Source organism: Barbus barbus, assembly GCF_936440315.1.
Source record: "Barbus barbus genome assembly, chromosome: 32".
In the NCBI taxonomy this organism is placed as follows: Eukaryota; Metazoa; Chordata; class Actinopteri; order Cypriniformes; family Cyprinidae; genus Barbus; species Barbus barbus.
The window spans coordinates 11,595,602-11,612,651 of NC_136760.1; the positions used below are offsets into that span (position 1 = coordinate 11,595,602).

The window sequence follows — 17,050 nt, forward strand, 5'->3', positions numbered from 1 at the left end:
CCAAAGAGACATATTCGGCAGTCGCTGCCAGGCTGCCAAACGATCTACTAAGGGAATCAGTCTCTCGAGACTGACCTCTGGTGTCAGAGAAGCGGCCAGACCGCTGCCTCGATGCGGCGCACCGAAAGGAGACGCGCGATCTGGTGGCTGAGGCGAGTGCCTCAGGCCCGCTGTAATCACAGGCGGAGAAACCTGAGGAAGACACTCGCTGGGACCCGCTGCGCCCTGGAACAACGGCAGGGTTGGTAGACAGGTCCCCGGAGGGCACCGAGGGGAGACGGTCACCGAGTACCGCGGTGTAAGCCGCTCCACCCCAGTAGGGATCGCCCTCCATAGTCCTGGGGCTTGCCCATCATGACTTCTTTGCCGAGGACCTCTTGGCCGACAAGACAGCCCTCAGATCTGCCTTTGGCCGCGAGGTCCCCGGTGCAGAGTGCCGCCGGTCTCGGCTCAGCCGCGGGGGAGCACGAGAGGCGACGCTCTGTTTCTGCGCTGCCCTTTGTGAGGAACTGGTATGTGGAGGAGGCTGCTCCCGCCCAGCAGCCTCCAGAGTTAGAGAGCAACGGGGGAGGAACCGCTGGAACGCCTCTGCTTGCTTGCGAGCCTCCTGAAACCTGTCGACAACAGAGCTCACTGCGTCGCCGAACAGGCCAGAAGGCTGAAGTGAGGCGTCCAGAAGGCAGACCCTGTCCTTTTCTTTAATATCGGACAGGGCCAGCCATAAATGCCTCTCCGTTGCCACCATAGCTGCCATGGAGCGGCCGATGGCACGGGCCGACTCCTTGGTGGCACGGAGGGCAAGATCAGCGGTCCTCCTGAGCTCGGAGATATCGTCAGCTCTACTGTCCCCGCCCTCATCTAACTCTCTCAGCAGTTCGGCCTGGTACGCCTGCAACACTGCCATAGGCAACACTGGCCTGACCTGCTGCCGCATACCCCCTGCCCACTAAGGAAGATGTGGTGCGCAGAGGCTTAGTGGGCAGAGTCGGAGCATTCAGAGACGATGCCGTGGAAGGAGACAGATAGCTCGCGAACGTCTGTTCGATCTGGGGCATCGCCTTGTATCCGCGCGCACCCAATTCCTGTACATTACCCAAGTAATCAGATGCGGGAACGAATGGGCGGGACGAATAGGGTTTAACCCACGATCTCGACACCTCGGTGTGGAGATCGGGGAAAAACAGAAGGCTCCTGCGTAGAGGTGGCGGCCGCGAGCGTAGAAAACGCTCATCTAGGAGACTATAATGCGGCGCCGATGTTTGCTCGGGGGGCCAACTGATGTCGAGTTTGGCCACAGCCCGAGTAACCACCTCTAGCAACTCATCATACTGGGGTGAGAGAGGCGGCGAAACCTCATCAACGCTCATCACGTCAACCTCCTCAGAGAAAGAGAGACGAAGCGTTGAGTCCTCATCTCGGGGGGAAGGAACCGCTTCCCTGAGAGACGGGACACCAGATCTGGCGGATACGGGAGGAGATAGGGACATGCTCGTCTCACTCTCGCCAGCCAGATCAGCCTGCGAGCCCCACGAGTGCAGCCGCCACTCTGCCTCGGCAAAAGCGGGACCAGCACCGCGTAACATGATTGGTTGCTTTACCTGTCAGTCATATGGCCTCTCACTCATTCAAGGTTCCCAGACCTACTGCCGTCAGTCTGAAGTTCTGTCTATGATAGACTTATTGTAAACTAACCTGATGTATGTCTTTTTGTTTTCCAGTAAAATAACTTTATTAAGATCAACACCAGCAGATTGTTAATAACGCAGGTTAAGGCATTTTTTTTAAACAAAATAATCAAAACATGAATCAGCACAAAGCTGTAATTAGTACCAAAAACAATTAAATGTTTTGTGGACATGTACCATAGTTTCAAAATATTTAATATCGTTTCAGTTTACAGTGTAAATGCAATATTGTACATTAATATTGTCATATCATCAATATATCATCAGCATTAGTACCATGTTTGTCCCACTGGCCTCCTTGAAGTACCATATAAATACCATCCACAAGTATCATTGTAAAACCACCTGATGTATTGTTATGATATAATAATTACTTGGATAACACTTTATATTAGGGTCTCTTAACTAGTTGCTTATTAGCATGCATATTACTAGAATATTAGCCATTTATTAGTAGTAATTAAGCACATATTAATGCCTTATTCTAAATGATTTTAGTCTACATCCCTAATCCTACCCAATACCTAAACTTAACAACTACCTTAGCCTTACCTTAACTATTAATAAGCAGCAATAGTTAACCTTACCTTAACTATTAACAAGCAGCAAATTAGGAATTTATCGAGGGAAAAGTCTTAGTTAATAGTGAATAAGTGTTCCCTATTCTAAAGTGTTACCATTACTTGCTATTATTATATTAATACTACTTTTGAATACTTTTTTTGAACTTGTATGAAAATCATGTATTCAGTCTAATTACAACTGCCTGTTTACAATGCATATATTAATTTATATATTACATGTAAGATTAAATGTAGTAAACCATTGTCAATGTTATTATCTAATTGTCTCTGAAAATAGTTAGAGTTATTGACCCATTAAGATTAGTTTGACCCATTCTTGCCTTTTTGTACAATTCCAGATATATTATGACAATGTAGAGTAAATTCTAACATTTATAACTAGTTTGCCATCAAAATAATAAATGTATTGTAAGACTCTTTAGGTAAAATAATTAAATGACTACTTGCGAACAGGATTAATTTTTGCTCAGCAGTGGTTCAGTTAGATTATTTTGAAATCTTGATTGAGTTCAAGCCATTATGAAACATTAACAATCTGTTCTACACTTTTGAAAGTGTGCTAAAGAATATAATTTGACCAATTACTGAGTGTGGAAAGCTAACTAAAGTATCACTCATACTTAGGTTTAGTGATTTGAATAAACCAGGTAATCAACTGTGGTGTGTAATTCAGTTAATTCAGTGCTATGGACATGAACAATATCTCAAGCAATGCTGTTTGAGGAGGGAAAGTGTGCTATCATTTTTCTAGTAATTAGATATAAAATAATGATTTAACAGTAAAAAAGGGAAACGCATTAAAGAAGTACCTGAACCATGTCAAAGTCCCTTTCAATTAAAATCGACTCACTTCGTGATCATGTTTGCAAAGCTTTTGGGCAGCTACTGCATTTTGGGTTTTCAAGACTAAGTCCTGTCTACTTAAGTGGAGAAATCCTGAAATCTCAAAAACTGCTTGCCAAACTCATATGTAAATAACATCTTTTAAATCAGCAACAACATCTGACGTGAACTGTCTCAAAAATGTTGTTTCTTATATTCAAATAGCATAAACAAAAATGTGATTGCAGGCTGAACCAGCCAACGCGCATGTGTGATTTCAAGCACGTCTTAGAACACACATCATTTCTATGGCAACCAGCGCTTATAATTGCTGCTGCAGTGACACAATGGAGACTGGCTCCTGAATTTATAAGACAGGGTTTATTCTGCCATATTCAACATTGCCCTATTTTGGTATATCTTTGGTCATATCTAAAGACCAGAATATCATAAATTATGTTTCCACTCATGTTAAAGATAGTATAATTGTCACTTCTGTAGGAAGTCATGTATTTAAATATATTTGCAATTTCAATTTGTAATAATGGAGTTGCAATTTAGTAATTTGACTTCAAATGCAAGATAACACTTAGCTAAAATATATGTCATTTAGTATGTTAGTCACACATCAAAATATGAGTACTTCTTTAAAGAATGACAAGATTGTTTTAAGACTATTTAAAATGCACTTGTTAAATTTGACTATTATAAAGATATTTTTTTAAATGTGCACTTAAGTGTGTTTAGAAACAGTGGGGTGACTTTTGAAGATCTAAATACATATAAGAAGCTAATTTAGCTGAACTCTTAAAAATAAAGGTGCTCATGCCATAGAAGAACGTTTTTGTCTAAATGGTTCCATAAAGAACCTTTACCATTTGTAGAACCTTTCTGTTTCACAAAAGGTTCTTTGCGGCGAAAGAAGGTTCTTCTGATTATAAAAATGTAAGAAAGAGATGGTTCTTTAACCCCTTAACTGTCACCCCCCCTTTTTGAAAACTTTTTGAAAGTGCACTATTTAAAGTTAAATTGTAATAATTCATGAATGCTTTTGAATACAGACCTAAGACTGAAACGGGGAAGTCGTGGCCTAATGGTTAGAGAGTCGGACTTGTAATCCGAAGGTTGCGGGTTCGAGTCTCCGGCCGGCGGGAATTGTAGGTGGGGGGAGTGAATGTCCAGCGCTCTCTCCACCCTCATTAACACGACTAAGGTGCCCTTGAGCAAGGCACCGAACCCCCAACTGCTCCCCGGGCGCTGCAGCATAAAACGGATGCCCACTGCTCCGGGTGTATGTTCACGGTGTGTGTGTGTGTGTTCACTGCTGTGTGTGTGCACGTTGGATGGGTTAAATGCAGAGCACGAATTCCGAGTATGGGTCACCATACTTGGCTGAATGTCACTTCACATTGGTCTCCTTTTAAAGAAGACAATCAGCAGATTATTGCAGAAGTGAAATAATTTCAAAAATCGAAAGTAAAAAAAAGTTATAAAAGTTTAAATTTACTGTAAATAACATGTACGGTACTATTATTATTATATATTACATACAATAAATATTTTACAAAATATATTTTAATCCAAATTTGGCATAAAATTAAAGCCATATGTCTAAATATGTTGTGTTCCAAATTTGAAGTTGATATAAAAAAAATTGAGGTTACTATGCGTTATACCACAAACAGCCACCGGGTGCCATTCAAACCCCATTGAAGTTTTTTTTATGCACTTTTCTGTAACAAATGGATCAATTTCTCTCTCACTCTTACTCCTATCACAAAATAACCACCAATGGAATCTTGAAACTCAGACCTTTCCGATGATATGTATTTTGTCAAGATTATAAAAACATTTTGATTCTATAAGACCGTAATACATTTAGAATATGACACCTCCCACTAAGGGGGAGGAGCCCGCTAAAAGATTTTAAAGTACCATTTCTATGGTGAAGCAATATCCGATTTCAAAACGGTTTTCACAGAATGAATTTTGAGATTTTAAGCTTTCAAATGATATATAATATATGATGATTACTAAAACGAAGGCACTTACAACACCTGAAAAGTATCTCTCTCTCACACCTCTGGAGTAACACATCCTTCCCACTGAGTATCATCCATCATGCTTGATAACTCATGCCCCTCAATCCGTCTCCCGGTGCGACAGAAGCAGCGGAACGACACCTACGTCTATGAGCAGCAGGCGCGGAGAATAGAACTAAAAGAGGAGAAATCCTAGAGAAATGAGAAATGATGGGACACCCATAACAGTTCAGGCCCACACATACACACCAACACACAGCAGTGCAGGAGGAAATATGACAACTCTAAAGTCAGAGGAGTTGAAGAGCCTCTAAAGAAAGAGTGAGTTTTTAGGCTTTAACAAAACTGCAGTCACCATGGGTGCCAGAGAAAAGAAACAATACTCTCCACAAAAATATTACTGAAAGCAGTGTGGCCTACCTAGGGCTCAGATATTTTCATTCAAACTACATGGGAGGGGAATGAAGGTTCTGCATGGTTCCTCGCTTTTTTTTTTTTTTTTTAATGAACAAAACAGTTTGTCAAAGGCAGTCACAGATAAATACTTATTTAACCACAGTTACATCCTTACAATGCATGGGCTAGTTACAAGAAGATTGACACTTCAAAATGTAGTGACTTTCTAAACTTCAGATATCAGATTCTGTATTCAACCAGTAGGAGCTATAAATATTTCAATACAAGGTTATCAGATGCCTAAAACTACGAGAACTAAGAGTTCTAAAATAGAAAAGCTTAATGTGCTAAAAAAAGAAAGCCTTTGGAGATATCTACAGATCAAATATATTTTCTAAATGCTGATATTATGTCCAAAACTAAAAGGCTGAGATGAAAAAGAGACATCAGGTAAGCTTTCTGGAACTTTGGCATATTAACATCTAAATATCCAGCCGTTTATTTAATCTATAATCATCTCTTTTGTCAACTGCAGAGGGCAAAATTCTGTCAAAACATGACAGCAAAATGGATTCATGTCAATACAGAACTTTAAATAGTCCAGTGAAATGACTGCTGCTTAAACAGTGACTGTAATTTTACCAAGAGGATGTGTTTCTGGATCAGCATATTTTGTCAGTCATGGAACACGTTTTCTGTCCAAGAACCACTGCCCTAAACTCTTTTGCTAAAATAAATAGGGAAATATTCGTTTTCCCATCTTTACTTAAATCCTAAACTAAAGTCAAAATGTGTGACAAAATTCAAAGTCAGACGTGGAATATTCCTATTTGATATCTCTGAGCTACAACCATAAACATATGCAATTGTTTGATGCTCATAGAATTAAAAACTTTAGGCTTTCCTGTAGCTCAAATAGTAGAGCATGGCGCTAGCAACGCCAAGGTCATGGGTTCGATTTCCAGGGAAAGCAAAAGCTGATAAAATGTAAAAACTGTAACTTGAATGCAATGTAAGTCGCTTTGGATAAAAGTGTCTGCTAAATGCATAAATGTAAATGTAAAAACAAGATAATGTTAGATAGATAGATATAGATTGATTGATTCTAAGTTTAGTGGATAACAATATAAGACTTACGTTAAAGTTTGATATCGACTGAAAATGTTAAATCTTGACCGGATTATCATTTCATGAATTTGATTTAGAAATATGTCCTGCTTATATAACTCTGCTTATAGGGTTTGTACGGTATCTGTTGTGATATGGAAGCAAAGCAACTGAAGACACTGGATGGATAGAAAGAAATTGTGTGCAACTGAAAGAAAGGTCTCAGAGATAGTTTTGTCAACAGTATGTCTAGGTACCCAGGAGGTGTTTTGTCCGTGGTTCACCGCTCTTCTGTTAACAACTCTCAATTGGTCAGCACAGCCTCTGCAGATGATGCAGTGCCACAAATTACACCTCTTTTGTGCAACACAAGTCTTTTGAGTATTTGCTATCAACCACTTCCTTTAGGAATAACAGGGAACAACAAGGGCCTAACAGCCAGAACACGCTGGCACAATGTGATTTGCACAAATAGGGCAAGTTCTAGGACCAATCCTGCATCAAGAAATTATAGTAGGGATTGGTTGAAAGGTATTATAAAATAATTTGTTGTTTCCGGAGATGGCCATACCAGAATTCATTGTGAGACAAAATAAATTTTGAAATTAACTGATTAAAAATAACTCACTAGGTATCTCATATGTCTTGTGCTAATTAAAGTTTCATGCCATTAGCTTAGCATGCTTTTATGTCATTAGCTAAGCCACAGAAAAGAGACCAACTCAACTGCTGCCTATGTAGTCACCTATAAGTTTCCATTTCTGTTGAAGATGCTGCCTATGAAAACAACAGACAACAAGACAACACGGTTACACTTTATTTTAAGGTGTCCTTGTTACAGTGTAATTATATATTTAAGTACTGTGTAATATTAATTGACTACATGCATTTACAATATGGTTAGGGTAGGATTAGGGTTTGGTTTGGGGTTACTTGCATGTAATTATGCATAGTTTAATGCTAGTATAGTAGTACATGTAGTGTGTGTAACGAGGAAACCTTAAAATAAAGTGTTACCCAGCTCACTAGTGTATGGAACAGTGCTTCGGTTAGACGCTTCATATCATAAGCAAGATCCCATACTAGATCCTATTTAAAGATCAAAGTCTCTGCATCATCCTGCTCTCTAGTCAGTGGTGGACCCCATAATAGCTGACAAAGGGCAGCAATGTCTGGCAAACAGTGTCACACTATAGCTAGTTGTCACAATTGTGTTCAATTTCTCCTATCCAAATGCTCTCGCATGCCTTTCCAGTGAAATAACAAAATCATCTACAACCAAGAAACACTTGAACTTGTGACTTCTTTATACACTTAGGACAAGGATTTTTTTTTTTCCTTTTTTTTTTTTGAGCCACAAAAGCTCATCCACTGCTAGGGTTTTTCACATTATAAAATGGAGCATTGTAAACTAACTTTGTTGCATAAATCCTTATTCTGCATAATCCTAGATAAGAATTTTGCAGAACTGTTCCCTATTTAACGTTGCTGTAATGCCAAGAACTCAGAAACAATAGAAAGTAGAATCCAAAGAGATCTGAGCTCACCTTGAAAGACTTGACAAAGAACACTAGAAAAAGGGCTAAATTACTATGACACATTTTTACAGACAATCAGGGACTAACATGGGAACAGGAACAAAACAGAGCTACAAACTAAAAGTCAAATGAATACATTACAGTTACATGCATTAATGGAAGCTTAATGTACATGTATCAGTGGAAACTGTAAACTGGAACTTATCACAATATGCGTTAATAAAATAAACTTTCATTTTGGCTAACCACAATGAAAAAATTGGTTTACTCTGTTTTCAAAGACTACAATAATCTCCAAGAAGCACAGAAAGACAACACTGAAATATAATTGCATATACCAAACATACATTTATGCATACATTTCTCACACCATTATTGTGTGCATTATTTTGATCAAACTTTACTGATGTGTCTGTATGCAGTTTCCAGCTGAAATAAACACCAGTGGCAGTAAAACACCTTTCTTTTCTCCTTTTCACCTTTTCATACGATTACAGGGACAGTGTGTTGATTTAATAAATCTTATATTTGTGAGGTTTCTTTGCACAATACTATCTTATGACCTTAAAACATCTTTAGCACAGTGGATGAATTGATGTTAGCATCACATAATCATCGCACTTGTGTCGCTGAGTGCTTGGGTATGAGTCAGTAAAAGAGCTCAAAGACTTTTAGAAGCAAGTTAAAATGGCATGGTTGCTTCAGCTAATGTGTTTTTATTTCACCTTTGCTTTTGTTAATGCTATCTGATAGTTTAATTGCTTTTGGTACATTATATAGCATTAACCTTTTAGAGCCTCTCGCCGAACATTTCACTTCTGAACTGTTGAGAAACATACACAACCAATGTAATAAAACATTGCCAAATTCACATATATTAGTTGCATTAGTTACAGATAAAACAAGCTGAACAAGCTTCCCATGTCACTTACTGAGCATTTCACTTTGAAAGTGCCATGAAACGTGCAACTGTAAATGTAATAGAATTTTATAAAAATGTTGCCACATCCAGGCTTGTTTTTTTCGAAAGAGTCTGCTATCAGTGGCAGTGGATGCATTTCTATCCACCTATTTATGAAATTCAAGGCACATTGCATTATATTGTTTGCAGACATCACAGTAAAGAGTACTGAAATGCAGTCCCAAATTAAGAACAATCTTTGTCTTACAAGATCAAAATGAAGGAAAAGTAGGGTAATTTTCACACCTAGTGATAATGTAAAGTGTCATCCCTTATCAAAGAAACCTCACATAACAAAGTAGGAGAAAATTATAATTTGAAGAGTTCTAGTTTCAGAATAATCTATGATCAGTTTTCCAAATGCTGAGCTGAACTGATAATAAGCCCCTTCACTTAGTCACTGAGCTCAGTGAACTATTTGTCCTGAGATGGTGTGTTGTGCTGTTGTGGGATAAACTGAAGAAGTGAGCTATTAGCTAAGGAACCAAACAGGAAAAACCTCAAGTGGCATCTGTGTGCTGATGGCTGGTAAGCACAACCTGTCACGGATGACAGGAGAACATGACTACAGGCTCAGCCGTAGTACACACCGGTAAATACACACTCAGAAATAGACAGATAGCGGAAACTTATAATATTATATACAATTTTATGCATTAGCCTTTGAAACTTTACTGGCAAAAAATGAAACATATATTCTAACTAAATTTAGAATTTAACCATGTAGGGGTGAAAACTTGTTAGTACTGATGCTTTCTACTCAATTTACTCAAATTCACTAACCAGTTAACTTATTTTTCAGTTTATTTTTGGGTTTTTGTTCTGTTCATCTATCCATCCACACGTATACATTGCCTTAGCTCAGTCTTTACTTGATTCTCTCTTGTTTTTAAGAATTCCCATTAGATTTGTGGAATAGCAAAACCATCCAAATTGCAACGTCTAATCTGTATTTCGTTCATCTTTACAGTTAAAAGGATGCAACATCAAAGGCTAATCTATCTGATACTCATTTCAAATAAAAATCACATTTCCCACAAGCAGGGGAGATTACGGGAGCTGACCATTGTTTTATGGCATATCCATTTGCATGAGAAAGCCATGCTCTTGCTCTTGGCAGTATCCCGCCAGCATGAGTGACGGATTCCAGTTCAGATCCCACAGAGCTTGTTAAGGCCAATGTGTGATGTTAACAGATGTGTGTGACCTCAGATCAGCGGAGGAGTTTACTTCAGATGCTGGGATAATGACAGTAAAGGTGTGCGGGCCTGTCAGGTCATTTGTACAGCCATTATGGAGGGATGCAACAAAAGTGACAGGTTTTGTAGAGCATAATGAGCCAGATTTTACTCAGGTTGTCCTCTAAGCAGAGACAACATTCCATATGGCGGGAGATTACAATAATGTCACCCCACACACACCATTGGAAAATCAGGATTAATTTTTAGCTAAATCATGAATAGGATCAGATCTGTCACAAACATCGGGTGAATTGGCTTTGACAAATTTGTTATGACTTTATTTATGGAAACTGTACATGAGCGTGCAATAAAGTCAGCAAATCGATTTGATTTATGATTCGTAGGTTCTTTATCAGATTCAGATAATCAATAATGCATTGAGAAAACTTGTGAAACTACACCATTCGCATGACAACTAGTTGCCAGAAGTGGCTAAACACATACCTGATGGATGAAGACCTGTGCTCCACGTGGGCTCAGGAGCAAGATAGCTCTTCTGAGAGTGTCCCTGTAGCTGTTGAGCTCCTCTGTGCGCATGGAGGTGAACAAACTGGAAAACACGCCACTGATGTTCCTATCCACTCGCTGCAGAGACACATCCAAACCCTGTCTTGATGTCTGGTCCAGAAAGACTTGCAGTCCACGGATATCTGCAAGACAAAGTCATGTAGAAATTAAAATCAGTCTTGTTCAAGCCTGTCAAAATGAGCTTTATTTGGCTATATATATATATATATATATATATATATATATATATATATATATAATTCTCAGGTTTCCAACTGTCGAATAGCATTCAGAAATGTAGAATTTAAAATGAACAAAAAATATGAAGTCACTTTCAGATGAAACTTGTAAAAATCAATCTTCATTTTGATATAAGACCTCAAAGAATATCTATAATAGGGAAGTAATTAAAACACCATTCAGTCTGCTGTAAATCTGCTAGTTTCAGGAAGTATTTGAATGCTCAGTGCCTGGCTATTGTGCCTCACTCTGGGAATCAAATGGCCCATCACACCCTCTCAGCAGCAACTAATTGACAGAAATAAAAGCTTTTATGGGGGTAACTGAATGGCAACCTCACACAGAATCTGCAGCAAGCCACACAGATTTCTGCCGAATTAAAACACCTGTCATTCACAATGTTCTTCACATCCCTGATTCTTGTGTGTTCATTTAATTAATATTTTGCTATTTTGATTATTTCAACTACCAATAAGAGTGTAGTACTTTCAACTCTGTTTAAAATGTTTAAATGTTTAAACCCATTCCATATCATTTTGTGGATGTTTTTAGTTTAAAAAAAAAATTCAATGCCTGGTTTAAATACTGTACAAAGCCCAGTACACTGATACCAAATGGTAAATGTGAGCTGCCTGATGCTATCTTATACATTGATTTATGTTTTGATCCATTCAAAGCATTGCTACTTGATGTATTTTTCTTCTCAAAATAAAGCATTAAATAAACAATGGTCAGCATTGTTTTGCTTCATCACCAGAGTAGATCGTGTCCCATGTTTAACACACCAGTTCCTGCTGAACAGGTTTTATTATCAAGTAATGTATGACATGAAGCAAATTCGCTGACATAATATAATTAATTGTGAACATCCACCTAAGTGGTAGAACTTTTTTTTCTTTTCTCTTTTTTTGCACGTACAATGAACGACTATAGTGAACATTTTCCATTCCATTTAAGTTTTACATTAAAAACACGTTGTAGCAAGACTGACTAACCCAGTCATGTTGAATTTACTTCCACAATTCAGAATTTAGTGCATGTATGGTGCCTTTTGCCATTCTTACATGAGCTAAATAGCCACTTTTGAGCCACTTAATATTTTTTTTTCTCCCCACAAATAAATAAATAAATAATGCTGTAAAAAAAAAACTAAATGTGAAATGCCTTGACAAGCGTTATTCTACAAATTAATAAAAAGCTTTCAGCAATGTAAATAAAAACTGCCATCTGGGCATCAACAAGGATGTTTATGGTACAATTGTCTCTGCTTTCTCTGCAGTACAAACTGATGGGTTTTCTGTCTAGTGTAGCCTTCATTACATTGCATGCAAAAATATTTGTGCACGGTGAAGGGGGGTGGATTTGACAGGCGAGAGAGTGCTGTCTGCTTCAGCTCATAAGTTTAGTAACAGATGTTGACATCCCAGTGAAATTTAGCAAAGACACTTGTGGGAAAATTATAACGAGCAGGATAATCAAAGAACTGAACCACAGAACAAATCCCAGCAAACATGGTCTCCAAGGGATCATTCTCAGAGGAGAGGAAGTCAAATGACGTCCTCACTCCATTCCCTCTCAGTTATTTTTTTCCCCTTATACAATATTTAAAGAAAAAAAAATCATAGCAATTTTCCCCCTGCAACATTGACAACAGTCTACACTAGTGTTGTTCTGAGGACTGTGTGAGTCACCATGGGTAATGCCACTGTGTACAGCCACACACGCATACATACCCACATGCACACACACAGAGTTTGCCCTCAGCATAAAAAAAAGGGTTGTAGGATAGAAAGTGATGAAATAGGAACAAACATAAAGATGAACGCAAGATAGATATTGCCAAGTGCACTCCATATTGAGACACACTTTTCTATAGAATTATATTTGTGGCACAATTCTTGCAATATCATAATTTTATCACAATGATAAAATTAGCATAAAATGTCTTGGAAAGAAGAAAACATTTTGGCAAAAAAAAATTAATTAATTCTGCAAATGTGGAACCTAGTTTAATATAATTTATTTTGAGATGACTTGGACAGCCAATTTGATAATACTTAAAAAATTAAGACAACTAAATTTACATTTTTAAATTGAAGTATAGGTGGAATTTATTTATTTATTTATTTAAATACAGTGTTTTTTTAATATTGAAAACTAGGTATAATAATTTGTGATTTGGGAAGAAAAACATTAACCATTTATTATGAATAAAGATGCAGAAATCTGAAGTCGACAGCATGAACTTTTATCATTTAAAACATGCATATGTTTCCCAGTCTTGCGGCCTCTGTAAAATATTCAATATTGTTGTAGTGATCATAGATTTATTTTATTTTTTTTCAGAGTGGCTTCTTGAGACCAGACCAAATATTTATATGGTCTTGGTCTTTTCATGGACTCAAAAAACAAACAAACAAACAAACAAACAAAAACAATAATTAAATCAGGGCTGGGTTGAAAAATTAATTACCAGATTTAATCAATCTTCATTTTATTGATCTATATCGATACTAATTTTTCAAGGTTGTTAAGATCATTAAGTGTTGAAAATCATCAATAAAACAGCATGACTTAACATATAGCTAAGAAAATTTTGCATAGTTGTTGTAGTTATAAAACTACAATCTAGAGAAGAGCTTCATACTTAGATATATCTTAATTATTTAACGCATGCTTGAATACATATCTCATGCAAACCCTCAACTCTCTTCTGGTCTCGTTCTTTGATTCGGACACAACCTACCCAGGCCTTGAATGAGCTGGATTCAACAACAGCACTGCTTATTGGCTGGTGACTTAGGAAGAGTAACGTGGACTGTGACCAAAACGTTCTGACATGCGCCTTAAATGCAATTAATCTGCTATTGGTGAGAATGTCATACAATGGAATCCAACTGGTTGAGCACTTGGTGTGGTGCTAGCAACTCCAAGGTCATAGGTCAGTTCCCAAGGAACACATATACTGAAAAAGTATACCCTAAAAGCATTACTGTGAGCATTCAGAGGCTAAGGTTCCCCGAACATGAAAAGGACATTTTGTGTCATTTGCTGCCAGAAGATCTAGTGTGCAGGGAATTGTGGACAGGCGGGAGAGCTCAATAAACTTTAGTAGCATTGCAAAACACAGTGGCTAGTGGGGAAGAAGAGAAGATGAATCCAAAGAGGGAGGCGTTTAGTTTCCACTCTGGCGATGCCACGGGTTTGACTGCCGGAGGCCGTTTTATCCTGCAACTCTCATGACACATCACATCACATCACAAAAAAGAAAAAAAAAAATGGTAAAGACCTCATTTTCAATAAAGAGATTTTGCCTTCAAGTACTATTGGTTTGTATTATCTGGTACAGTAAATAGTTGATTGCTGTAATGTAGTGACTATGCTGATTAATAATAATAATAAAAATAAGACATGTTTTGACAGCATATTGTGTTCACATATTTAAATTTATGCAAGTGAATGTAGCACTACTAGATTATTTTCCTTCCACTCTCACCCAAATGACTGTTTTTTTTACTCAAGATGCTTTTGTGTATCAAAATATGTTGAATAGTTTGTTTCTGTTCAGAGCAATAATTGAGCATACTTCAGAAGTGACATTTACTTGAATCAACATTGACAGTTTTTCACAATTTACTATTCGAAATATTTAGTTGCATTACATGTGTTATGCTATTATACTGTAATAATAGCTGTACTGAGAGTTTAAATTTAGCTTGAAGAATGTCGGCAGAGAAAACAAAGCTTCATCTCATAAATGGTTTTACTAAAGCAAGGCTTAAGTTTAAACTGCAGAGACATGTAGTCCTATGTTGGACAAGCTGTAAGGACCATCTGGCGGAGAGAGAGAGAGTAGTCTGAGGGACACATGTAGTCTCGCTGTGATGTCATCTGTCTGTCTGTAATGCCAGTAGGATAGAGTAAAAATCTATGTTGATTTAAATCTTTCAGACATTTGATGAGGAAACAGATTGTGCTTATACGGTTCAAGTATTATTAATGTTTATATCAATATACAAAACAGTTTGAAGATATGGAAACTGATCAACTGATCTAATTTCAGGAGGAGGGGTGGGTGAAGAGGAGAGTTTAGCTATGGTGAGTTCTCTGTGGGGCAGTAATATGTTCTCAGCGGATTAAATTTTAGTCACACTAAACTTTGTGTTCCATACACTTCTAGAGATTTAAGTGTGGGAAAGCAAGAACACAGACATACAATCTAGATGTTTTGTCATTTGCTGCTTATTTCGTGATCTCTGACCTGCAAATGCGTGCAGTGAAAAGACTTGTGATCAATAGAAGATCCAAATGTCACAGATTGACCTCTTGACTGGATACAGAGAATACAAACTTCAGCGCTCCATGGTTTGCAGTGTTGTGGGAAAGTGGAACCAATAATTTTTTTCATTTTATATGATTTGCTAGCATTTATTAAAAGCATAACCCCTGCATGTATCATCATATCCTGTTGTCTATCATTCTGCAATTTTACATGCTTAAAATTTAGTGTGACTGCATCTAGGTGGAGGGACTATAGTTAATTATTTAGACAAAGTTGGGGCTCGTTGAATTAGATTTCTGCCATTTGTAGAGTATAGAGTACATTCTTTGTACTCTGCATGTACCTACAAAGACCTACAGGATGTCTGGCTGACATATAAAACATGGACAGGCCAAGGGCAATGTTAATAACATAACAGGCAGGAAAAAAAGTGCCTCTAACCTGTACATTTTTGCATACAGACTTGTTTTTGTTCTGTTCCTTGCACAATACTATGACCTTAAAACACCTTTACCATAGTGCATGATTTGTAAATAAATATATTTTTGACATTTTCAACACAAAACCAGGTCTATATGGCCTTTTGTATATAATAAACTTACTCTGTAGCTCACCTGATAGCTCACTCGGCAGCACTGCACTCCTACGCTATTTTCCAATGTGATTGCACATTAAGCTTTTAAGAGTCACTCACCAGGAATTTCTGAATTGCTGCGATAGTACAACAACCAACATTAATAAAACATTGACAAATTCAGGTTAATCCGTTTTGGATAAAACTGTATGTGCTTATATACTGCTCACTGGGCATTTCTCCTCGAAAGTGAGGTGAAATGTGCAAGAAGCAACATATAATATCATTTTGCAAGAATGTCGCCACAGGCATGTTTTTCCAATGAGCCTGGGTTGCATAATAGGATTAGTAGGGTTTATATGCCAGCGCTTTGCATATTCTCAGTGTTTCAGTGCATCTAGGTGACACTGAATTCTTTATTGCCTGTGGAAACTTTAATGACCCCTCTGGCTGTCTCTCTGGGAAAGACCCAACTGAGAGCAGACAATCCACCGCTGTATCTTCCACAGGAGGCTCCTAGCTGGGGCTTTTGTGCCCATCTTGCACTTTGCACTTTAGCGACATCAGTTTGGAGAAGACAGCAGTGGCTGTCTGCTGAAATCTATTTCTGTTCTCTTTGTTGTCTCATGCTTCCATGGTGCCCTTTAAAGCTGAACAATGACATACCGTTGGCACCTTGTTTCATTACGCCATGGCCCTGCAGATATTTCCTGTTTAAGATGCAGTGCAGTGTTGACTCACTCTGAGGAAAAGATCCTCTCCTCACTCAGGTCTCGGCTGCCCTTTTCTTCAATGCCAGCAGGATCCTATAGTTTAGATAATCCCAGATTTGATCCCATCTGACAGAATAGACATGGATTTGTCTGATCCTTAAGCATGTTTCAAAAGAAAAAAAAATCTTAATGTAACTTTTTAAAAAGGTACAGTACAGAGGATGCATTATTTATATAAAACATAAAATCCACAGAAGAGCAGTGCTAAAGCCTAACTGACAAAAAAAAAAAAAAAAAAAAATTCCTCTGTAAGTAACTTGCAATTTTATGTCTTAGCCAGGTTGATATTGATATAATA

The 17,050-nt window shown here is 37.9% G+C and overlaps 1 protein-coding gene across 1 annotated transcript in view; it reads right to left on the reverse strand.

The window, feature by feature from the left end:
• LOC306852487 (glutamate receptor ionotropic, delta-1-like) overlaps positions 1-17,050 on the reverse strand; it is a gene marked incomplete at both ends in the record, with an annotated part of 478,213 nt that overhangs the window by 147,720 nt on the left and 313,443 nt on the right. Inside the window, one exon of the mRNA XM_079389365.1 lies at positions 10,821-11,026. Within this exon, the coding sequence (XP_079245491.1) occupies positions 10,821-11,026 (206 nt within the window). The remainder of the gene's footprint in view (positions 1-10,820; positions 11,027-17,050) is intronic.